The 26,215-nt window shown below is 34.8% G+C and overlaps 2 protein-coding genes across 3 annotated transcripts in view; both read left to right on the forward strand.

The window, feature by feature from the left end:
• The first annotated feature begins 1,204 nt into the window (after nucleotides 1-1,204).
• Nucleotides 1,205-26,163, forward strand: LOC128666229 (biorientation of chromosomes in cell division protein 1). 2 transcript variants are annotated; one of them, XM_053720698.1, is made up of 4 exons: nucleotides 1,205-1,343; nucleotides 18,207-18,292; nucleotides 24,863-24,932; nucleotides 25,033-26,163. In XM_053720698.1, exon 4 carries the CDS (start codon nucleotides 25,079-25,081, stop codon nucleotides 25,592-25,594), a length of 516 nt encoding a protein of 171 aa, XP_053576673.1. In that variant the 5' UTR covers nucleotides 1,205-1,343; nucleotides 18,207-18,292; nucleotides 24,863-24,932; nucleotides 25,033-25,078; the 3' UTR covers nucleotides 25,595-26,163. The 2 variants fall into 2 exon arrangements, with proteins under 2 accessions (XP_053576673.1, XP_053576674.1); XM_053720699.1 differs by lacking the exon at nucleotides 18,207-18,292 and having other exon boundaries at nucleotides 1,215-1,343.
• PTPDC1 (protein tyrosine phosphatase domain containing 1) overlaps nucleotides 1,209-26,215 on the forward strand; it is a 136,298-nt gene continuing 111,291 nt past the window's right edge. The window contains exon 1 of the mRNA XM_053720700.1: nucleotides 1,209-1,343. The gene's annotated coding sequence lies outside the window, so the exon portion shown is untranslated. The remainder of the gene's footprint in view (nucleotides 1,344-26,215) is intronic.

Genomic DNA, 26,215 nt, shown 5'->3' on the forward strand with positions numbered 1-26,215 from the left:
TAAACAATAGGGATATTCTCTTTATTTAAACTGTCTTAAAGTGCAAGATTGGATTTAGCAGTGTGTGTATATATATATATATATATATATATATATATATATATATATATATATATATATATATATATATATATATATATATATAAAATCACACACACACACACACTTTGTTATTATGGTTAATAATTCCAAGCAGAAATATTTAGAAAAGCTTTATGCATAGATTCCACTATACTGCATACATTTTAAAATGTATTTTGGTTACTTTGATATTTGGGTGCTGGAAAAAAAATATTTTTTTTGTTTTAATGCTTTTAGAGATGTCTATGGTCAGTGGTTGCCAATAGGGTCAGTTAATAAACTATGTCCATTCATATTAGGTGTTCCAAAGCAATATAATTAATGATGTTGGTACAAAACTTGTTGTGTGACTTGATCCTTTAGTATCTGCTCCTTCCTTTATTTATATATTTTATTTTAATGCTTATTTACCTTCCTCATTTCTTCTTTTTTCCCTGTGTAGAGCACTGAACATATAAAGCACTATCTTGCAGAAATAAGGGAGATGGCAGCTTCTATGTGTAGGGTTGCCACCTCAGCCATGGTTTCCTGGACACGTATAAGTTACACAGATGCAGGGAGGAACATGCATTGTGCTTCTGGACAGCACTATTCATGTTCCTCCCTGCATCTGTGTAACTTATACGTGTCCAGGAAACCATGGCTGAGGTGGCAACCCTAGTGGGGCAGTATATCACACCACCATCAAATACATACACACGCATACAGAAATGCACACGCACATACATGCAGAGATACGCACACTCATAAATACGAATACACGCATACAGAAATGCACAAAAATACGCACACCCATACATACATACATACACATACAGAAATGCGCGCACACGCACATACATGCAGAGATACGCACACACATTCAGAAACACTCATAAATACGAATACACACATACAGAAATGCACTTAAATATGCACACCCATACATACACATACACTCATAAATACACACACTCACTTCCACTCATTATATAAAATAGAAGAAATGTTGTTTGTTATTGAGCTTCATAGAAATTTTGGAAAAATATACTTTCTTTTATTGGTTTACTTTTTTTTCTGATTTTTATTTTAGGGTTGTCTTGCCCACACTGAGGATAGGAAACTCAGGTGTTAGGGCTGTACCGGGGTTACGAGATTCTGTTACCCAGGTTACCAGGGCCCTCCTACAATCTTCATTACCTGCTTGGACAAGGAATGTCAATCTTCTGGCTGCCGATGGTATTAGCTGTGTCCATGGCTGTAGAAGTAGCTGTTGGTTATAGGTAAGACCTTTTTTAGCTTTTTCCGTTTATGCTTTGTTTCATAGCTGCTATGCTTAAGCTGCCTAGTGATAGCAGACTGCAATATCAACAGTGTTATTGTTTTGGGGGGGGGGGGGCATATCTTTATATTAAAAAAACAAAAAAACAAAAACAATAATGATATTTAAAGCTAAGGTTAGATTAGATGTTCACATATTTTTCTAAATCTTAAAGGGGCAGTTTACTAAAAAATGGCCTTTCCTTAATTTGTTCCCAATGATCCACTTTACCTTCTGTAGTGTAATAAACTGTTTACAAGTATTTTCTTTACCCTTATGTTGGCATTTTAAGTAGATGATTTAGCCTGTGGTATCCCCACCTATTCGGAAAGTTTCTGGCCTTTGGTCCAAGCTATAGATAAGCTGTGTAAACACAGCCAGCAGAATAAATTACACTCCCAGTAGGGTATAGCAGAGATAAGGTAATACAATGTTAATTTTCCATTGTTCTATCATTGTTCAAGTATTGGTGGTTGTTTTATGGACAGATATAAGATACACCTGTATATGTACACAGTGTGATAAAGTAATGAGATCTGATTATACCTACATATATAAGATAAAGACACATGTATATGTACACAATGTGATAAAGTAATGAGATCTGATTATACCTACAGATATAAGATACACCTGTATATGTACACAGTGTGATAAAGTAATGAGATCTGATTATACCTACATATATAAGATAAAGACACATGTATATGTACACAATGTTATACAGTAATGAGATCTGATTATACCTACAGATATAAGATAAAGACACATGTATATGTACACAATGTGATAAAGTAATGAGATCTGATTATACCTACAGATATAAGATACACCTGTATATGTACACAGTGTGATAAAGTAATGAGATCTGATTATACCTACATATATAAGATAAAGACACATGTATATGTACACAATGTTATACAGTAATGAGATCAGATTATACCTACAGATATAAGATAAAGACACATGTATATGTACACAATGTGATAAAGTAAAGAGATCTGATTATACCTATAGATATAAGATAAAGACACATGTATATGTACACAGTGTGATAAATTAATGAGATCTGATTATACCTACAGATATAAGATACAGACACATGTATATGTACACAGTGTGATACAGTAATTAGATCTCATTATACCTACAGATATAAGATAAAGACACATGTATATGTACACAGTGTGATACAGTAATTAGATCTGATTATACCTACAGATATAAGATAAAGACACATGTATATGTACACAGTGTGATACAGTAATAAGATCTGATTATACCTACAGATATAAGATACAGACACATGTATATGTACACAGTGTGATACAGTAATAAGATCTGATTATACCTACAGATATAAGATACAGACACATGTATATGTACACAGTGTGATACAGTAATAAGATCTGATTATACCTACAGATATAAGATAAAGACACATGTATACAATGTGATAAAGTAATGATCTGATCAGCTTTTTTTTATTTACACAAACCTTAAAAAGCTAATTCTCATACATATTATACATATTCTGCAGTTGGTAAAAAAGTTATGGGAAACAATTAAACCGTACACTGTCTCTTTAAGAGCTTGCTTGAATTAAAAATATACAAGCTGTGCCTCCTGTGATTGTAGAGCACTGGGTTTGCTTTAGGTGTGGTCAGGTAATCTTGTATTGTTCTGTTGTATTTGCACTAATTATGCGCTCTTATTCTCACAAGTATTGCTCTTCTGTCCTTTGTTATATACGGACATTCTAGAGCAGTACTGGTGCATTATAGCCACAGAATAGTTTTACTTTAAAGGGACACTGAACCCAATTTTTTTTTTTCCATGATTCAGAGTGTGCAATTTTAAGCAACTTTCTAATTTACTCCTTTTATCAATTTGTCCTTGTTCTCTGAGTATCTTTTTTTAAAAATGCAGAAATGTAAGCTTATGAGCTGGCCCATCTTTGGTTCAGCACCTTGGTACTGTTTGCTGATTGGTGTCTAAATGTACCCACCAATCAACAAGCGCTATCCAGGGTGCTGAACCAAAAATGTGCCGGCTCCTAAGCTTTAAATTCCTGCTTTTTCAAATAAAGATTCCCAGAGAACAAAGACTAATTGATAATAGGAGTAAATTAGAAAGTTGTTTTGGGTTCAGTACCCCTTTAACAACCTTGCAAGGGTGTAGTCTTGGAACATTGCAAGCCTCTGATTGGTGCAGTACTCACAAAACTTGCATACATGCATCATATGCACCAATCAGAAGCTGTAATTCAGAAATATAAGCATTGTGGGTATGTAATCTATGCAAAACATTTTTTTATAAAGCAATGTCACTGCAAAATTGCCATGCAAACTGTACTGGTCTATAAAGCTGCATAATAAGTTGTTAGAATGGCTTAATAAACTAATTACCGTTAGGAATGAATGCTTTGTGGTAATTAAACATGAATATTCCCTGAGCTATATGCTCTCATCTGCTGAGTATAGTGTACTATTGTTATAGCATATTGCTGGTTTCGTCTGCCATAATGTATAAACCAAGTTGTGAAAATTATCTTTTAAAGTCTGTTTTTTGTTTGAATATTTTCATTAAACCAGTACTAAACAGTGGCTACTAGAATTGTTTTAGATAAATACCAAGAGCAAGAGATGTTATCAACCAGAGAACAAGGAAAACATAACTTGTTCTAATATTAGTCACACCCCACCCTGTGGTCCTCATAAGTCAGGTTCAGAAGGGGACAAGGACCCCTCCAGGAAAATCCTTCCCTGTAGAAGGCTGCATCATGGCTAAAAAGAGAGGGGGGGGGGAAGCTATGTGAAATAATTATAGCATTTTATATTGGGACTTTCTTACCTTGGTTTATAGACCATAGTACAGGAAATCATTTCAACAATTATCACAAATTATTTTACAACTTCAGAAATTAATTTAAGATGATGGAAGTTTACTAATCTACATATGTGTATATTTAGGGGGGGGGGGGGCATTATGACCCAAAACCAAAATGTGTACATTGGTGTTAAAGGGACAGTCTAGTATAAATTAAACTTTCATTATTCAGATAGGACTTTCAATTTTAATCAACTTTTGCTTTTTTCTCTTGGTATTCTTAGTTTAAACTAAACATAGGTAGGCTCATATGCTAATTTCTAAGCCTTGGAGGGCTGCCTCTTATCACAGGCTTCTTACATTTATTTTCAACACAAAGAAAGTACACATGGGCCATATAGATAACACTGTGTTCAGGCACAGGGGGTTATTTAAGATCTAGCACAATACAATGCTAAATGCAAGACAATAGAAAATAAACAGTCACAGTCATGTGATCAGGGGGCTGGAAGAAGGTTCCTAGATACAAGGTAATCACAGAGGTAAAAAGTACACTAATATAACTGTTAGTTATGCAAAACTGGGGAATGGGTAATAAAGGGATTATCTATCAAAACAATAACTATTCTATGGTAGACTGTCCCTTTAAGTTTTTTTTTTTTTGGGGGGGGGGTTTTGTTTGGTTGGTGCATAAATTTTATATAAATTAAAAAAATTGTAACATTCAGATTCAGGCCTCATTCCATAATTTCTCTTAGTAAAGATTTATCGTCAAGATTTTAGACTAAAACATTGTTAGAATAAGCTTTTTCATTACTTTAATGTGTAGAGAGAAATTGTTTTATTTTTTATGTAATGTGATTAGATTGCACACACAATTACATGTGTATATACACCGCTCATACTGCTGTATGTGTGCTTATTGGTTAAGATAAATCTCCCACAATGCTCAGTGGTTGGTAGAATGAGGCGAGAGTATCTTTTATTCTGTATTTCACCTGATGGAGTTTTAGTTTAAATGCACATTTTTGCTGTTTACAGGGTGAATATTTTAATTTCATCCACAATGTGATCTATTTTAGTATTGTCATAATTAAATTCCAGAGGACAACAATACAGCTTGTCTGAGATTTCTAAATCTGATTTTCTCGATCACTTTACCAGCAATACACTGCAAATCGCTTCTTTCAGTCGCCCTGTTTTGTATGTAAATCATTTACCTGGCATTAAAAAATTGCTTCTTCTGTATTATATATTTGTTTGAACAGTAGAATTTGCAAAGTTTTTTTTTCACTGACCCTGCAAGAGCGTAGATTCAGTTGGTCTCTTATTTGGAAAAGGTGAACTTGCCTACCCTAGATATTGTATTGTGCAAAAGTTATTTGACCCCCCCCCCCCCCCAGCAGATAAAATGTATCCTTGGGACCCACATTAAACATTTTTCTTTTGTTTAACCCGTTAACGCCCATAATGTACCCTATTTGTTGCTGGTCCTTAAGGGATTTCTTGTCCATAATAGCGTGGGTGTCGCTGCCGGCGGCAAGACCCTGCTGTTACAACATCTCTTCCTCCTGCAGGCTGAGCTATAAACACAAGCCCCATTAAAAGACCAGTGATGTACAAGGCATATTGCTGATCATTACATGATCTGCGCAGGGTCTATTACTTCTGTTGCAACTCCACAAGGGGGTTGTGGTCTTTAAAAGATTTATAACATCAAGCTGTATATGTTTTCCTGTAGAGTAACATGAGCTGGTTTACTATTCAGTGAATGAAAGAATAACAAAGTATGTTGTATGCCCATGCTTAGAAGAGGTAGAATGCAACTTGTATGTTAGATTCTTTATATCACTATAGGCAGTGGCTACACAGAACATTTCTAAGTGCTCATTTTGCAAGAAAACAATTTGTTTGCTGCGTTTTGTTTATATTTTTGTTTTTCTTAAACAGTCTTTCTTTTTATGTTTACCAAGATTATTTTTTTTTAATATAATTTATTTTTAACTAAAAAGAGCCTTGATTCATGCCTTTTTTTTTTTTTTTTAAATGTAGGTAAACGTTCACTACGTTTATGGTATAAATTAAGAAGCCAGATTATATTTCCCCCTCTTCCCCCCCCCCCCCCAACAAGATAATTCAAAATGTTAGTAAATATCAAATGGAAAGAAAGTTCAACAAACCTTGTACTTATGCTGTTTGTGATAAAAGAAACAGTAACATAATTTGCATAAAAAATATATAATATGTATTTTTATTTTACAAACAAAATAGTACTTGTGCAAGTGTGCTAATATTTATAGCACATGGATACAATCAGATTTGTTTTGTGAAGAAGAATTAAGCACCAAAATATTCAATAAAATGTGCAAGCACTAACTATACAGTATAGAGTAGTAAACCATATCACAGTGCACGGTGTATATAGTGTAGCTACACCACCCTTAAACCATTCAATAACAAATGTAAATCTCAGCACTGCAGAAAAATTACTACTTTATTCAATGAGAAAATATCATGCAAAAAATATTGCAAGACTAAAAACTATACTTATCAGTTGGGGGCCCAAAACTCATTCATGCACACATAAAAAAGAGCAAAAACAGTCGTCATTAGCAAATCAGAAAGGTTCTCAAAACTAAAAGTCGTAATCTGCAAAAATGAGATAACGATGTCCTAAGGATAATTCTCTCAAAGTTCATGCATGCCAGCCATATCAAAAGCTTTGGTGCACTGTTCCTTTAACATGTTTTCCAACACTCCATCCCTTGTGATAAACAAAAGGACTTTCTCATAATCATCTCAAATCAGTGTGTATCAGAGCAAAGTTCATAAAGGACAATTGGTATACCAAGCACTGTACCTTCATATACAAATAGCAGTTAAAACTTCCTTTGATATGTCTACATTTAGTAGAGGACGTGAATTCAGTTATCCCTGCTATAGAGCTATCGGCTCTATTACTTACAATCCATTTCCACAAAGTAAGGATACATCTGCATTGACCCTTCACCTCACAACATATCGTACCAACTTAGAATTAATGAACACACAATATTAAGATACAAGGGTTCTTGCGGTTAAACATTCTTCTATCAGTGCCACTCAAGTGTCCGGCTCACTCAGCTGCATCTATGGAAAGAACCGCTATTGCCTCCTGATACCCACACGTGTAGCCTTTGTGGCTGCTACTGATGACATCTGCATCACATCTCAAGTGTCCGGCTCACTCAGCTGTATCTGTGGGGAGTAAACTGCTATTGCCTCTTTATACACACATGTAGCGTCTGTCTGCTGCTGAGGACGTTGGCACAACTCCGACGTGCGTTTTGGGACTCTGCTCTTTCTCAAGGAGTCGATCAGATTGGTGCACATATCTCTCATTAATAGTAATGCTCAAACTTGATTATCAACACCACCTTAACACTAATCAAAATTATATATATTTCTGTTAAAATAATAAATGTCACTATTGCTATCAGGCTACTCTTTTAAATGATACAAGGAAACACATGTTACAATATGAGCCTAAATGGTGCCACTAGTACGTTTCTAATACATGCAACATCATATGATATACAAAGCAAATGAATTGGAAACAGATATTTTTATGTGGCATATTCTTTAAACACCAATGATAATGGGATTTTACTTTTAGATATTCATCAAAAAAATTTAAACTCACCTCAACCATTTTATTTTCAAATGAAATTGGCCAGAGATTATTTTGTCACCACCTATTCTAAGTTGAGGCATCCCATCCATAATATGGAAATGGATTTGACTTCTATCATGTGAAGCTACTGTGAAATGGTATGCAACCGGGGCATCCTCATCTAATTTATCAATTGCATCCTTATGTTGGCGAATCCTATCGTTGGCACATTGTCATCTGCCTGACATATGCCAAGTCACATGGGCATTATATGACATATATAATGAATTTAGAACTGCAGGTTAAAGTCCCCCTGATGGGAATTCTTTTTCCAGAGTGTGGATGTGTGACAAACTTCTACTGTAGCATACATTGACATTGAGCACAATTCATGCAAGAGAAACAGCCTTTCTTTTGTAGGGGAGAGGGCATCTTGGCAGATACCCAAGTCTGCTCTCACTAAGTCATCCTGTAAATTCCTGTTCCTCTTATATGAAAATAAATGAGGACTATGAAATATTTGTGTGATTTGGTTATCCTCTTGTAATACATGCCAATGTTTCTTACTATGAAGATCATATAGTATAATAAAAAAAAAAAACTTAACCCAGAAATTACTCTGTAACCTTTTTTTATAAGAGTGATTCTGTCAACCTGATTGACTCTATCCAAACATTTTGTTAATACCTTCTGTGAGTTACCTCTATTACAAAATTTGCCTACTATTTTATCCGAACTCTGTTGGTATCTGATTTCATAACTCGAAAGGTTATTTCTATCTGTTTTCTTTGAAAAAATATATCACAACTGAGGGACTTACTCCTAACGGCAACGTGGTGTCCAAAAAAACTGATCTTTTCAGTACTTGTCTCAATGGTAAATTTAAGGTAATCTGTAGCAGAGTTTAACTAGGAAACAAACAGTTGTAAATTCTTAATATATCCTATCCATACATAGAAGATTTTGTCTTTTATAACGATACCAGCATAATATAAATCTAGAAAAAGATTCAATATATACAACCTCTTCCTCCAATTGTGCCACAAAGAGGTTCAGATATGTTGGGGCCACATTAGAGCCAGTTGCTGTTCCTTTTCTCTGGACATAGCAGGTATCCTCAAATAAAAGTAGTTTTCTTGAAGAACAATCTCAAACAGATCTCTGATCAGTCTCTGCTCACTCGATGAATACAGATTGTCCTCATCCTAGAAATGGAAGATACCCTCTATGCCCAGGTGATGATGAATTGCTGTGTACAGACTTGCAATATCCATGGTCACAGGATGCTACCAGTGGATATTTCCAAAGTTGAGATCTTCTTCAGAAAATCTGTAGTATCCTGCAAATAAGAACTAACATAACCAAGTATTGGTCTAATCAGGTGATCCAGAAATACTGCTGGAGGTTAAAAAAGCAGAGTCTGTCCCAGCTACAATCACGTGTCCTGGGGGATCTGATAACATTTTGTGGATCTTAGGCAATACAAAGATGACAGTGATGATAGTTATCTTTTATCAAAAACGGCTTATCTCTGTGTAAGAATATCCATGTCCAATGCCTCATCTACAAATTTCCCAATGAAATCTCCCTATAATTTTTCAAAATCCATTAGTTGGCATAGGACTATTCCTGTATTTCTTTTTACTCATAATAACCAAAGCCCCACCTTTTGTCTGTGGGCATTAGGACAATATCGTTGTCTCTTTGTACGTCTCTACGCGCTCTTTCAGACTGTCAAATTGAATTTAGTTTTAACACTAAAATATCTCTGTAGCTTTTCAAATTCATGTTTTACCAAAGTTTTATATAAGCCTCAAAAGAGGCATTGGTTGGCGGAGGATTGAATTTAATCTGGTTTAATATCCCCCAAAATGGAATTTAAATGTTTTGTGTTCTGAGCCTCAAATGTCTTCCCTTCTCTGGGATTATTGGTTAAAAACAAACTTACATTTCTAAAAAAATCTTTTGAAGATCACATTCTGTTACAAAAATAAAATATGGAGAGGATGTAGGGACATAAGATAAACCTTTTTTTTTTAAAAAAAATACGTAAGACATTATCATCCAGTTCCTTTTCAGAAATATTTGCTACCAAATTTACTTCTACATCTAACGTCTGTTCTGTCTTGTGGAGATTTAAGAACTGTTGCCTTTTAATGTTTCCTACCCCTTTTGACTCCCTTAATTCACTCAGCTTAGAGGGTCTCCTATTGTTCCTTCTGAAAGGTACAAAATCGGGATTGCGCCATTTATAGACCGTGTTATTCTGATCAGATAAATCCCTCTGAAATTTCCTATATTTCTTCACCTCTAATAATTTCTTGAAATTAGACATATCTTCCTCTAACTTTGCTTTCATATTATTAAACTTTGTTTCAGTTCTGAGTGACCTCAATGATGTTTCTGCTGCATAAGTCTCTAATTGAATCTTAGGCAACTCCTTTTGGATATACTCAATTGTCAGTATCATAATATAATATGAACATTTTGTTTAGAATCCCTTCAAATTCATCACAATATTCCATATTATCCCTAAAGAGAATTTTGATGTGACTCCTTAAACCTTGTGGAATTCCTTTTTGTCTTTAATATTCAGCTAATGTAAACCATGTGATTTTTTTTATTTTTTTATTATTCGTTTGTTCAAGGGATGTCTGTTCCCCAACACACTGTACTATTCCCAGTGGACAAGGTGGTGAGGTGCGCAGCCTCAAACTCAGAATAAGTAAATTATTTTGGGCCCTGTGATTGTAAAGACGCCACAAAGTTGCACCGTTTCCTTTAAATCATAAGACATTTATTTGAATGCTGAACTAGAGAGAGAGAAAAAAGAAAATGACAAAAAAAATCTTGTTTTGGAAGAAGTAACAATGTAATAACAGTTGCTTTTCTTTCTAGACACCTTTTTACCAGTGTTGAAAAATTTTGTTTTCAACTATATTGTGTTTTTTTTTTTTTTTTTTTTTTTTTTTTTTTTTTTTTTTTTTTTGTAAACCATTATAATTCTAGAGAGGTTTAAACAATCTAAAAAACATGTGACAAATGATTGAATTAACAGGACAATGTGTAAATCGCACAATAAATGTCAGTTTTTAGTTTAGTTCTGAGATTGGTAGGAAGATGGAGGAAACTATTTTGCTACAAAGATGTATTAAATGAGTTTTAAGATTGATAGAACACACAATTTAAAACAATGGTCTAGTGTATTTCTATTTAACTTTCTTTGTTCTCTTGGTTAAAAACATAGATAAGCTTAGGAGCAGCATTGCACGATTGAGAGCTAGCTGGTGATTGGTTGCTGTACATATGACTCTTGTCATTGGCTCAATCCATGTGCTTTACTAGTAGTGCATAGCTGCTATTTCAAAAATGATACCAAGAGAATTCAGCAAATTGCTTTTCAAAGGTTAATCTCCACCCACCGCGTTCCTTAATTGGAAGAGCCCAGCTTGCCACTGTCATTGTGTTGACAAAATGTACTGTGCATAACTACGCATTTTATATTACAATCTCGGTGCTTATAGTCCATTTAAAGGGGAATTTTAGGGTGTAAAAATAAATATATTTAATACTTTATTTTATTTAAAGGGACATAATACCCATATGCTAAATCACTTGAAAGTGATGCAGCACAACTGTAAAAAGCTGACAGGAAAATATCACCTAAGGCAGCATCTCTATGTGAAAAAGTAAGATATTTTACCTCACAACTTCCTCAGCTCACCAGAGTAAGTGCTGTGTTAAAAAGTGATCTTTCAGTTAATGCCCAGCTGCAGGTTTAAAAATAAAACAATAAAAATGGAGAAATGAACAGCAGCCAATCGGCATCAGTAGTGCTGAGGCCATGAACTGGTTTACTATGATCTCATGAGATTTAGATTTAATAGTAAACTTCCTTAAACTGAATAGGGAAATAACATGAGTGTGCATGAGGCTCATTCCCTTGCAGGTCCCGGGACAGACATACTGATTGGCTGCTTAAAGTCCTTTACAATGTGGTGTGAATACTTAGGACATTTTGAGGTAAAATATCTTTCTTTTTTACATAGAGATGTCCAGGTGATATTTTCTAGTCTGCTTTTTACAGTTATGCTGCAGCACTTTCAACTGTTAAAACATTTGGGTATCATGGCCCTTTTAAGTATTTTATTTTTTAACCAATATCTTACTGCAAAAAAATAGTCCGATAAGCATCTTGCCACAATGCACTTTATTTTTAAATGATGTCCTCCTTTTTTTTTTTTTTTTTTTTTTTTTTATTCTATTCAAATGCAAAAATATGTTCTTATTCAGGGGTTGGAAACCTTAGTACTTCAGATGGTTTGGAACTACATTCCCCATGATGCTGAGACAATCTCTAGGCTGTCTGAGCATCATGGGAAATGTAGTTTCAAAACATCTGGGGTATCAAGGTTGCTGACCCCTGTTCTAACTGGTTACAGCATGTTATTTGTGCTTTCATATACTCTTTACCTAGTAGCTATTTTACCTCAACTAATAACACCTCTTTCTGGTCATCAGAACATTTGTTGTTAGTAGGATTAGCATTTTATTGATATTACTAATCATGAATATTATATATTGCTACTTTAAGAGTAAGGGGGGAATTGTATCTGAGAAGTTACTCTGTAAATCTATATATTTTTTATTAAATATTCTACAGTTAATTTATCCCGGGGCTTTACAGTACTGAATAAGATGCCTAGCTTTTATATGTGCTGGATAATTTTATAGTAGCTTGTGTTTGTACTGTGCAGGACTAATAATACAAATAGGTAACAGTAAAATGTTTGCTTTTTGTCTGCTGCTCCTATACTCTGCATGTTGTCTCTTTACACTGATGAATCATGGGAAAAGTAGTGACCTTGAATACTGTATTTGTTTTAGACAAGGAGATTGAGCGAATGACATGGTAACGTTTCTTTAGAATACAAACCCAAGGAGCAGCATATGGGTTGTTAGAGCATTTCATTGTGATGTTTGTGAGGCTGGCAACGAAAGCATCTGCTAATTAAACCATTATGTGACATCTCTGGTATACAGGAGCCATTGTAATGCGCCAAAGCTTTTTGCTACATGGGAAATGTGTTTATTTATTTTGCTCTGAATGATTTTCTAAGCATTTAGGTGGAGTTATTTTTTTGTGTGTAAGAACAAGCCACAAACAAAATGGTTAAGATTTTGCTCTTTATTCTTCAGATCATTCTTAAAGGGACATGAAACGCAAACATTTTTCTTTTGTGATTCAAACAGAGCATACAATTTTAAAAAAGTTTCTAATTTACGTCTTATCAAATTTGCTTTGTTCTCGTGATATTCTTTGTAGAAGAGATATCTAGGTTGGCACCTGGCGCACTACACAACAGGAAATGGTGCTGCTCTCTAGTGTTATTGCAAATGGATAAGATTATTGCAAAACTGCTGCCATATAGTACTCCAGAAATAGGTTGGCTCCTAAGCATACGTCCCTGCTTGATAATAGACGTAAATTAGAAAGTTGTGCTCTATCTGAATCGCAAACTATTTTGGATTTCATATCCCTATAATGTAATCAAACTTGTTTTGTCATTTATGTAACTTCTTTACTCCGTTATAAAGTCTATGTAATGTCTAAAACTGTTTGTTCGTATTTTATGCCTTGTTCTCCTCACCCTTTCCAACAATGCTGTAAAAACCTGTGCCTTGATTAGCTAAACACACTGGTGAAGTTTAAAGATTGAACATGATTATACATGTGCCTAGGTACCCGTTTCCTCTTGCCTTTTTTAGTAAAAGAAAATTATTTGTCCTACTTTCCCTAGGTAGAACAAAATGCAAAATCTGTGTTTAAAAAAAAAAAAAAAAAAAAAAAAAAAAGTAGCAAATCAGTATCTTATTTATGTAATCTGCAGAAACTGTAAGATTTGGTTGCATTTTATTTATTTTTTCTCACTCCATGTATGATCCCTTGAAATATTGTGAGCAAAAAGACATGCAGCCCATACCTCTCCCCTTCAATTGGAGTGCTTTAGTTTCTAGTGCACCAGGGTCCATTTTCTTTGACTTTAAGACCCAGGGTTTAAAAAATAAATACGCTTTTTATATTTTATTATATTATAATCAACCCCTCTGTATATATAGTTGTAACCTTTTCATAAACCCAGTTTCAATATTTAAACTTTACAGATATGACTATTTGAAGTTATAATACTGGTGCTTTGTAGGGCAATAATTCTGCATTCACATAGACCATTAGTACGATTTGCTCTTAGTATAATTTGATTTATATTTCATGTTCGGTTTAATGCCTAACCACTTTAGTAATTATCAGTCCTCAGTATTCCTCACAGCTATGTGCTCCTTTTTATATACTGTATATTATGAGCACAGCATGAGTTTGTGTTTTGAATTAGTCAACTGTTGTCAGGCACATAACAGACATAACCAGGGTTATTGTGGATTCCTGAACCATTGTTGTTTGATGGCCTTAAGTGTTCCCTTTGAAATGTTTTTCAATATCAGTAGAGACCGTGTGTGTCATCTGGGAACAGGTGCAGGTAGTGAAGAGGAAGAAAATGAGAGAATAATCTGTAAAAAGTTGGTGCTTGTGGAGATCTAATGCACATTAAAATGCTACACAGGTGTCTTGTTATTAGACAAGCAATGGCCAGAGAAGTTTTTAAAAGGTAATACACAGCCCATGGGTGCTCAAAATATATCCAGCTTGATATTAAAGGGACATTTAAAACGCAGATTAAATATAAAAATGTTTAGTTCTATTGCAAAGCATATTTACTACACATTTCATTAAATGTATTGTCCCCTTTTCCTGTAATTTAAAAATGGAAACTTGTAGGCTTTAGAGTTCCAATTGAAATTCAGATTCCAGACTTAAAGGGACAGTTAATTCAAAAATTAACAAATGGATTGGATAGAGCATGACATTTTTAAGCAACTTTCCATTGTATTTCTTTTACATATTTTTGCTTAGTTCTCTTGGTATCCTTTGTTAAAGAGAAAACCTAGGTGAGCTTAGGAATGCACATGTGCCATCTAGCAGCAATGTTTGTAACAATGTATAACATTGCTGTAAGAAATGCAAAAAGGTATAGAATATCTGCGCTAGTAGGAGACAAAACAAACCTCTGAAATACAGTGCCTCCCTCAGCAGGGCACTCAAGATGACGCTTAACAAATAGGGGGACAGAGGATGCGCCAAAACTAGGCTATATCGCACTAATGGATGCGCTACATCTGAAATACAAGCGAATATATCACAAACTTCTGTAAAAATAAACCCATAGATAACGCTAGGGACGGCTAAGATGATAAAAATAATATAATTTAATGAATACAGATAAAGGAATACATATAATATAGCATATATGCGAACCCAAACTATGCCTCCCAGTACATGAAGTTATAAAAAAAAAAAAAAAAAATCAGTATCTATATAATCATATAGCGCTCTATGATTAAATATATAGCAAATGGTTGGCCAACCTTAAGAGTTCAGATCCAAAAATATAGAATCATTTAATACAGTAGACCTGAATAAGCCCCAATGCAGGGTAGTCATTTTTTTTTCTTCTAACAAACTTAGTTACATTTTTCTTCGCCATCTGCTAACTACACAATATGTATTCTTGTACACATTTTAAATAATGTAAGTGAATTGGAAAGTTGTTTTAATATCGTGTGCACTATCTGAATTACAAAAGTTTAATTTTGATTTAAGTGTTTAAAGGGACAGTTAAGTCCATAAACGTTTATGATTGAATTAGGGCATGTAATTTTAAACAACTTTCCAATTTACTTTTATCACCAATTTTGCTTTGTTCTATTGGCATTCTTAGTTGAAAGCTAAACCTAGGTAGTGTTATATGCTAATTTGAGGCCGCCTCTAATCTGAATGCACTAGAGGGCGTTAGTTCATGTGTCATATAGATAACATTGAGCTCACGCACTTGAAGTTACCTAGGAGCCAGCACTGGCTAAAATGCAAGTCTGTCAATAGAACTGAAATAAGGGGGCAGTTTGCAGAGGCTTAGATACAAGGTAATCAAAGCGGTAAAAACTGTGTTGGTTATGCAAAACTGCGGGATGGGTAATTCAGGGATTATCTATCTTTTTTTAAAAAACAAAAATGCTGGTGTTGAATGTCCCTTTTAAGTATCTAATATGAGAGACATTTGTGGTAAAAATGATCATTAGCCAGATTAGGCCCTCCTTATCTGCCACCTGTGTCAAATGCTTCCTGAGTCCTAAGAGGTCCAATTATAGAGCCACCCTGTGCCTGTTTTCTTTTGGCTTGGGTTCTGAGATTCTAGACAAGTCATTGTGGTTCAGCAGATCGCAAGGCTTGGATCTATTTCATGTTCCTGCCAGTCGCTGTGGATTCATAGAACATTCTTATGCTTAAAGGGACAGTCTAGTCCAAAAAAACTTTCATGATTCAGATAGGGCATGTAATTTTAAACAGTTTTCCAATTTACTTTTATCACCAATTTTTCTTTGTTCTCTTGGTATTCTTTGTTGAAAGCTTAACCTAGGAGGTATGCTAATTTCTTAGACCTTGAAGGCCGCCTCTTAAGAATGCATTTTAACAGGTTTTCACCACTAGAGAGTGTTAGTTCATGGTTTTTCATATAGATAACACTGCTCGTGCACGTGAAGTTACCTGGGAGCCATCACTGATTGGCTAAACGGCAAGTCTGTTAAAAGAACAAATAAAGGGGCAGTCTGCAGAGGCTTAGATACAAGATAATCACAGAGGTAAAAAATATATAAATATAACTGTTGGTTATGCAAAACTAGGGAATGGGTAAACAAGGGATTATCTCTTTTAAAACAATAACAATTCTGGTGTAGACTGTCCCTTTAAGACTTTTTCATTTATTTATTTTTTTGTCTCTCCTTTTTCTCTTTTTTTTTTTTTTTTTTTTTTCCTTTTGTTCAAAATTGTTTTCAAACCTTATCAAGTCCCTATTGATCTTGCAGAGGTCTAAGAACATATTTACTTTTATTACAAGACTTACAATACACAATTCTTTATTCTCTTTGAGCATAGTGTGTAGTATACACAAGTGAGTTCAAGTCTGGTCTGTTCTACAAAAGCGTTGGGCAATGGCATTAATATATATCATGAAGTTATTGCTTTAGAATCTTAAAGGGACATGAGACCCAAAAATAAATTATTTCATTCAGATAGAGAATACAATTTTCTAATTTCCTTCTATTATCTAATCTGTTTTATTCTCTTGGTATCATTTGCTGAAGGAGCAGCCGTGCACTACTGGTTTCTAACTGAACACATGGGTGAGCCAATGACAATCAGTTTATATATGCAGCCACCAATCAACAGCTAGAACCTAGGTTCTCTGCTGCACATGAACTTTCCTAGATAAACATTTCAGCAAAGGATAACAAGAGAGAAGCAAATTAAATAATAGAAGTAAATTGGAAAGTTGATTGAAATTGTATTCTCTATCTGAATCATGAAAGAAAAAATTGGGTTTCATGTCCCTTTAACAAAGATCAATCTGTGCATTTCACATCTGACAATACTGTCTGGGAAGGGAAAGTAGGAATATTTAATTAAAAATGTTTCTTTATATGCATTAAATAAATTTAAAAATTTTGAATATTTTAAAGGGACATAAAGAATTTTGTAGTCTTGTAAATTATCTTACCAACCAAGTATGACAAGTTTCTAAATAAACTAGCTATATGCTGCAACTATTTTTAAGTCACCCCCTTCCCAAGTGCTTATTTACAGGGCCAATCTGATCCTTTTTACTATAGTAGACATTGTGAAATTGGAACTGTTTTGGCAGTATTCTTTTTTTTTTTTTTTTTTTTAAAAAGCCTTTTATCGCCTCTGCTGAGGACAAATACAAACAAATATACCTAATTATAATATATAAAGCGCACACATTTTAATACACGTCCCTTTTTAACATAATTTTTAAATATAATTGTCATAGGTGAAAATCATTCTGGTCTAAGCAGTTCATATATATGACGATATATATCACACAATACTTGATGTATAAAACTAGTTTGTGGCTGTTGGTGCTACCAGGAATTTCTATACATGAGTTTTTTTCACCTTTGAGCACATTGTATTGTGTTCACTGTCATTTTTCATGCAGGACTGGGGTCGACGTGTTTGTGTTTGGTTGTTTTTTTTTTGTCACATCAGAAAATGTGACATTCATTTTCCACTAAAAAATCTTTTCCTCCAACAAGACTTTATATATTTACTATTTCTATATTTCTGCAAAAGAACATTTGACTTCTCAGCTCACATATTTGGGGCTGCACCTTCCATGAAGTCATTTTCCCCCCCCTCTCTTCCAGATCACAACATAATCGCTTAGCATAGACGGAACCCAAGCTCATCAAAGGATCAAACGTATTCCTGCTGTAATAAAGTCAGTATACAGGTGAGTAACCATTGTGCCAACGTTTTTATAATGTGATTTAAAGTTGCTAATTTGGTTAGTAACGTATAACTAAAATAGTAATTATGAAATAATAAGAAAATTTAATTTGGTGATGCAGTTTCCATATATGTAATTGTATGTGTTTATATATGTGTATGTATGTACAGTATCTGTATGGCTTTTTTTTTTTTTTTTTTTTTTCGAAGAGATTGAAGAATATAAATTGTATCACTACGTTCATAAGAAAGCATACAAAATTAAATGAAAAAATATACCTATTGTGCATCAATAGGGTTCGCAATGAATAATGAGCTCATTAGACAAATTCATCATTAAAAAAATTAATGTTATAACTTCTTAAAAAATAAGAGTGCTTCTTTATGAAAGGGACAGTATACTGAAACATTGTTTCTCCCTGAAAGTGTTTCCAATAACTTGATATACCAGCCGCAGAGTATAAATATATATGATAAATTGCTACTTTAGGTTACTTTTTGAATATGAAATAGCTGGTTTTGTTATTTGAAACCACAACCCATTATAAGGGATTGAGCTTGCAGGGAAATCGGATTTCCTTATTTAATCACATTCTGTACACACACATGCTTTAAGTTGTTCTCAAGTATTTGGCTTTGGTACACAGAAAGAAAAAGTGAAAAACATTTTATTACTTACCTCTCAACCCCCAGTGGGAATAGATTTTCTTCTCCTCGCTATATTTATACAGCTTTGCTACAGCCTATACTTAAATATGAAAACGTTCTGTATAGGTAGGAATACCAAACACAAAAAAACGCTATTTCTAATGTAAAAAAAAAGGTAAATTAGCCTGTTGTAAACCATTTAATTCACTCCAGCAAGTAAAATGGATATTTGGGAACAAATTCAAAGGGAGAAAATAATTTGGGAAAACTGTCCATTTATTAAGTATGCTCACATGTAAAATTATGCTACTACAATAACTAACTTTCAAGCATGTGTGTAATGGAGACCTCGTCTCATTCTTTTCCTTAAAGGGACAGGAAACCCCTAAATTTTCTTTCTTGGTTCGTATAGAACATACAATCTTAGTCAACTTTCCCATTTACGTGTCTTCACAAATTGGCTTCATTATCCTTTCCTGAAGGAACAGCAATGCATTACTGGCAGCTAGCAGAAAACATCTAGTTATCCAATCACAAGAGACAAATGTGTGCAGGCACCAATCAGCAGCTAGCTCCCACTAGTGTAGAGTGTGTATTTTCAACAATGGATACTAGAAGAACAAAGCACATTTGAAAATAGAAGTGAATTTAAGAGTCATAAAATTACATGCTCTATCTGAATCTTGCAAGTTTTTTATTTTGACTTTCCTATCCCTTTTTAAAATTAGTCTAGAAACGTCAGATAATAGCTAACACTTTTGTCCACAAATGTTTCTGGATTTCACATATGTTTGTGCAGATTTGGAAGATATTATTTGCAAATCATACTTGGTGGGGATTAATTACTAATTTTCCCAATGTGTGGCATGTGCTATGGTTTTCTCCACAGCCGAGTTCGCCTGCCAGTTGATATTATGAAGTAGCCAACAGGAGCAGTGTAATACTGTGCAATATTTTAGGTTATGTTCTTTATAAATGTTACGTAAACTATCCAAAGCACAAATGAATTGCATAATTTAACGTAAATTGATCATTTGAGCAACAAATGTTGAAAACTTTAAATATTAGTTCATTGTATCTTAAGATAAGAGTTTAGCTGGGTGGTTAGTAAAATCAGCTGGGTTGTGCACTCACTAAATAAGACTGGGCATAACATTGCCCTAAAAATCTATTTAATGGCACAAGGTGTATGATAATGATAATGCCAGAGTTTAAACTCCCAAACAGTTAGTGAAAGATATGGACATTTTCCCACAAAAATAATATAATATATAGTAATATATTATTCGCTGAATTGTCCTGTTTTTGTGTTTTTTTTGTTGTTGTTTTTTTAAGATTTAAATGGCACTTAACTCTGGCAATAAAATTCTTTGTGCCATTTCATTTACTCTTTTTTTTTTTTTTCTTCTTCTATGGGTGTGCTGTATGTGCATTGATAAGGGTGCAGTGAAGCTGCTATGTCACTGCCCTGGCACAGCCCCTAGCCTGCTGGATGACTACAGTGACTCAGGACCATCTTTAACAAAGGGCAAAAGGGCTCAGTCTTGTTGAGGGGTCCAAGTGTCCTAAAAAAATATAAAAAAATAAATATATATATATATATATATATATATATATATATATATATATATATATATATATATATATAATATTTTGGTTCATGCCAGACTGCTGATGTCATGTGACATGGGGGACACACACAGTCAGTCCTAATAGTGTCAGTCAAAAGTTCTCTGCTTATATTTCTGAGAAACTGTGCCAGACCATGCCGTGTCATGTCACATGCCAAGCTAGTGCCATGTGCTGTTTTAGGTGTGTGTACTGTGCAGTGTGTAGCACTGAATGCTAAGCCCTAACTCGGCATCCAGCCAATCCCACTGCTTTAGAAAAGGTCCTGCTGGGGTTACCACTGTTACCAGGTAACTGCTCTGGTGATGGGGATTGTTTCTGGGTAGGGATGACTGTAGGCGCATGCAGCAGAAAGCTAGAGCGGCAGGCACGTGGGGATTTTAGCATCTGTGCAGCTGCACATACTACTCTCTTCAGTCTAGAATCTTCTCGCACTGTATCCATGCAGCCTTGGAAAGGCAGCATCCAGTCTGCTGGTCCCCTTAGCCTTGCTCTTTCTGCTGTGGCCCTAAGATCAACTAACTGAAGTTTGTTAGGGGAACAGTGCTTTGTAGAAAGGTGTCAGTGAGAAGAATGAGTGCACACACGCCCCTCCCCCATGCAGCAGCATCTAGTACAGGGTGAGAGGGAACTTGTTCCTAGCAAAGAAGTGACATGTGCTGCTGTGGCTGATGTATAGTGTCATGCTGATACTTCACACATTAAGGTAAGGTTTATTTTTATAGGTATTTTTTCTCTCAGTCTCAGATTTTACAGCTTCCCATAGTAGTTCTGCTGTTTCAGTCATGATCCACTGCTGGGCTAATAATAAAAAAAAAAATTAAAAAAAAATGATTTAGTTGTTTGTTGGGGTGGAGAGCAAAATTGCATGGGGGGGGGGGCAAGAAAATGTTTGCCTAGGGTCCAGTCCATATTAAAGCTGGCCCTACAGGGACTGTTGGAAGTTCTGCTTTTGGCATGAGCTAGGAGGAGTAGCTGTGCCCCTAAGACAGAGTGACAATAATATGGGTGTTGTCTGCTTTAATTCTCTCAGGCTAATCCTGGTTAATAACATACAGGGTTAGAGGATACTAGAGCGGGATACACTCACTGTGCATTAGACTCCTCCCATAAGTACTAGTCTGCTGTGAGTTGGTCTACTGTTTAACAGCCCTGCACAATGGGGGCAGTGACAGGAGATGCACAGGAAGCGTTGCCATCTTTACATCATTTATGGATCAGAATTGTATTAAGCTTTTACTAGACACATTTTTGTTACAAGCATTTCAGTTGCTAGAGCACGTATTGTGCTCGTGCTCTGTCTAACTTCATTAAAAAACCCACACCTGTTCATAGTCATTGGCTTGTACAGTGCTGGGTGAACACTGAGACGCACCGCTGCTGGCTCTCAGAGCAAGCACACAGTTCAACTGAGGTTGCACGGGACATGAGCATATTTTTTTAATATATATTTCCGCTGACTAAAAAGATCAATAAGTGGCCCAAAACGTTGTCCCTATACCAATGTTGTGGGATTAATAAAGGATTTGCATTTTTCTAATTGAGGCTGGAATCCATTTCTTAGGATAGAAGTGTACTTTGAAATTGACAGGACTCTGTGCCTCTGACTGTTTTGGTGCGGTTCCCTCCAGAATTTATATTTGCAGTTCTTAAAGGGCCATACTTTGTTAGATCATGTAATTTTAAGATTAGCAACCCTGCACCTCTGTTTTTATCCCCAGAATGGTCCCAAGCGAACCCTGCAACTTATCCAATCAGCATCTTAGGTTAAACACACAGAGGTGAAGAGTTGCTAGACTTAAAATGACATGCTCTTACAAATTAGGCATGAAATGATTCAAATATAAGTGCACCTTGACCAATAAGAGATGCACCTCACTGCTATGCATTTCTATAGCTGTTTAAAAAAAAATCATAACTGTGCTTGCTGTTATCCTTTAAAGGGACATTATACACTAAATCTTTCTTTTTTTTTTTTTTTTTTTTTTTTTTTTTGCGGATGATCCATTTATATAGCCCCTGTTTTTTAAAAAATTGATATTTTTACTTATTTTTAAATAACATTGCTCTGATTTTCAGACTCCTAACCAAGCCCAAAAGTTTTAGGAGAATACCGACATATACCTACTCCAGCTTGCTCCTGTTTGTGTAAAGGGCCTTTTCATATGGGAGGGGGGAGTGTCTATTTCCTACTTGCAGAGGGTGTTCCAGTAACCTTTTATACAGAGCTAAACTGTAAGCTTTTTTTTTTTAAAGGTTTTATACTGGATTTTTAAATCCGTATCTGTGCATATTATTCGTTATAGTAGTGTCTATTACATTTATTTATATGAAACTTGGTGTATACTGTCCCTTTTAAGTGTGCCTGCTGAAGAAAAAAAAGCTGTGCAAGAGTGTACTGCTATAAAAATACACATGGTATATAGTGAGTCTACTGTTAGATGCACCACATGCTTGTCAAATACAGACAGGGTAGCAGTGAAGTGGTAATTTAAAAATCAAATAAAAAAATTGTGAATTTGTTTATACTTAATTTTAAAGTATGCCACTTTGCTATATGTAATTAAATAAACATCAGCTATAGTGCTGATCTAGTACATTAACTTAAATACATTGCAGAGAAACAAAACCAGAGGTTTTGGTAAAGCAACACAAATAACTGTTTTTAAATAAAAAAATTGCTTTTAATCTAGCGCTGTGCTTGCCAGAGAGCGCCAAGCTTTCTGTGTGCTTGCCAGAGAGCGCCAAGCTTTCTGTGTGCTTGCCAGAGAGCGCCAAGCTTTCTGTGTGCTTGCCAGAGAGCGCCAAGCTTTCTGTGTGCTTGCCAGAGAGCGCCAAGCTTTGTGTGTGCTTGCCGGAGAGCGCCAAGCTTTGTGTGTGCTTGCCGGAGAGCGCCAAGCTTTGTGTGCTTGCCGGAGAGCGCCAAGCTTTCTGTGTGTTGTCATTTTCCCTATGGATTGGCAACCAGGCTGGTCTGAAGTTAATTGTCAAAGATAGGTTACTTACACAGCTGCACAGCTTTCAATATATAACATTGTGTGTGTGTGTCGGGGGTTCTGAGCTGTTGTTACATATAATGATCAATAGCATTTTATTAACCTTTGCTGCTCTGTACATACATAAAACATATTTATATATTTTTTGTTTTATTTGTTTTTCATAGTTTATCCTCTGTCAGATATAGTATAGGATGCATAGTATGCAGCTGTTTGCAATAACAATTATTATTGCGGTTAATTTATAAAGGCAAACGATGCACTTTGACAGCCAACACATTTATCATAGGTTGCTCCTTGAAGTGTAATTTGAAAATAAACAAAGCCCCTTATCTCACCTATGGACCCTTTTTAAGGAGCATTATATTATCATTTTTTTTTCCAATCCTTAAATGGAACTTTAATATCTAAAAAGAATCCCTATATTATGTCTAATTCTACACCTTTAATAAAATTAAAATAAACTTTGTATTCCATATGTCCTGTTATCTACTCTGAAAAATGTTTCAACTTCTCCCTCAGAGGCAGAAAGAAAACTATTAAAGGGACACTGAACCCAATTTTTTTCTTTCGGATTCAGAGCAGCAACTTTCTAATATACTCCTATTTTTTTTCTTCGTTTTTTTTTGCTATCTTTATTTAAAAAAGGCATCTAAGCTATTTTTTGGTTCAGAACTGGACAGGACTTGTTTATTGGTGGGTGAATTTATCCACCAATCAGCAAGAACAACCCAGGTTGTTAACCAAAAATGGGCCGGCATCTAAACTTACATTCTTGCATTTCAAATAAAGATACCAGGACAACTTGATTTCAAACATGGCGGCTCACATTATTATAAAGAAAATCAGTGGAATTTAAAAACAAAACCACAATTTTCAGTGTTACATTACAGGAAAAGGGGACAAAATAAAGTATATTAGTTTTTTTTTTGTTTGTTTTTTTAAACTACACATAATTAAACATTTATGTTACAATCTCATACTGTTTGAAATCCAATAGGACAATTTGTGTCCTTTGAAAAAGCAATTAAGAATTTGTGTAAATCAACTCAAAAGTCCAATGAATTTGTGTATACAGCGTTACAATTCCATTGTAATCAAACAGCAACTAAAGTGAAAACCTTTACATTTTCAGGGGCATAAAAACAGGAAAGTTTGACTTCCTTAGACATTATTGTTTTAGCCATATTTAAAGCGGTTTCATATTACAATAAAATAATGGAAGTACATTGGCCGTTATTGTACATTTTAGCTGGATCTAATATAATTTATTAAAATGTTGTTTTTATTTTTGTTTTCAGGATTTTTATCATCTTGAAATTTCAGGAATCCATTTCCTGCTCATGAGCACACAGTCATACGTGTAAAAAGGTTTGGTTTTCTTTCTCATCACCGATAATTAGTAAAAAAAAATGTGATTCTCAGTGTAATGTAAACAATGTGCTAATATTGAGCTCTTCTATATTCATAGGCCCAATTTGGAAAATATTTAAACGGAAAATCAGCAAGAGGCAGCTATGGCGGATGGCAGTAACAGTGGTATTAGTGGCTCATCATCCGTGGGAGGAATCGCTAATCCAGCCTCTTTACCACCTGGTGATTCCCAGCTTATTGCCTTGATCGTGGAGCAGCTTAAGAGTCGTGGTCTGTTTGACGGGTTTCGGAGAGATTGTTTAGCTGATGTGGACACAAAACCAGCTTACCAAAATCTACGTCAGAAGGTGGATAACTTTGTATCAACACACCTTGATAAACAGGAGTGGAATGCTGGTATGAACAAAAACCAGCTTAGAAATGGACTAAGACAAAGCGTTGTTCAATCGGGGATGCTAGAGGCTGGGGTGGATAGGATTATTTCACAGGTGGTAGACCCAAAACTAAATCATATATTCAGACCCCAAATTGAAAAGGCAATCCATGAGTATCTAGCAACTCAGACAAAAGAGGAGGTTGGACCAGCTCCTCCCCCACCTCTCCCTCCTCCAGAACCAGAAGAATGTGACCCACCAGAGCCTTCTCAAGGGGCTTCATAAGATGATCCTTAGAGAGACGTTTGCTTAAAGAAATACTGCATTTGTAATGCTGAAAAGCTAAAATACATGTTTATGAGAAGAACCGTAGCTTAAGTGCAGGTGAAGGGCAGAAATTAAAACTGGAAAAAGATGGTCAAATTAGAGTCCATCTGTGGGTAGTGTAATAGATTATACACTCAAATATAGGATTTGTTTTAATTTTTTTGTCAATGAAATGTTAGGTTTTTAAATAGTGGATAAAATTGGGCATTAATATGGTTTTGATGCTATAATACTATAGATCATGGATTATTTGTAAATATAAGGCAAATATTTGCATGTCTTTGCTTTAAAAATGTGTTATATAAATTGTTTAATACTATTGTACCGAATAATAGGTATTTGCATAATGGTATATTTGTTTTGATTCTCAGATCCTTTTTCTTGGCAAAAACTACCTACAATATCTACTGAATGTGTATAATAGTCATTGCTTATCACCAGATGATGATCATGTTTTTATGAATTTTGAATAAACTTTTCTTGTAGTTGTATCCTCTTCCTGAAAATAAATATTTTTGTTAACTTGAGTCGTGTTTTTTTTTTTTTTTGTGAGATATATATATGAACAACGCTTTGTCT

Source organism: Bombina bombina, chromosome 7 (genome assembly GCF_027579735.1).
Source record: "Bombina bombina isolate aBomBom1 chromosome 7, aBomBom1.pri, whole genome shotgun sequence".
NCBI lineage: Eukaryota > Metazoa > Chordata > Amphibia > Anura > Bombinatoridae > Bombina > Bombina bombina.

What these genes read in the sequence shown, in the direction of transcription:
- LOC128666229 (XM_053720698.1), top strand. Translation starts at nt 25,079, where the DNA reads ATGGCGGATGGCAGTAACAGTGGTATTAGTGGCTCATCATCCGTGGGA.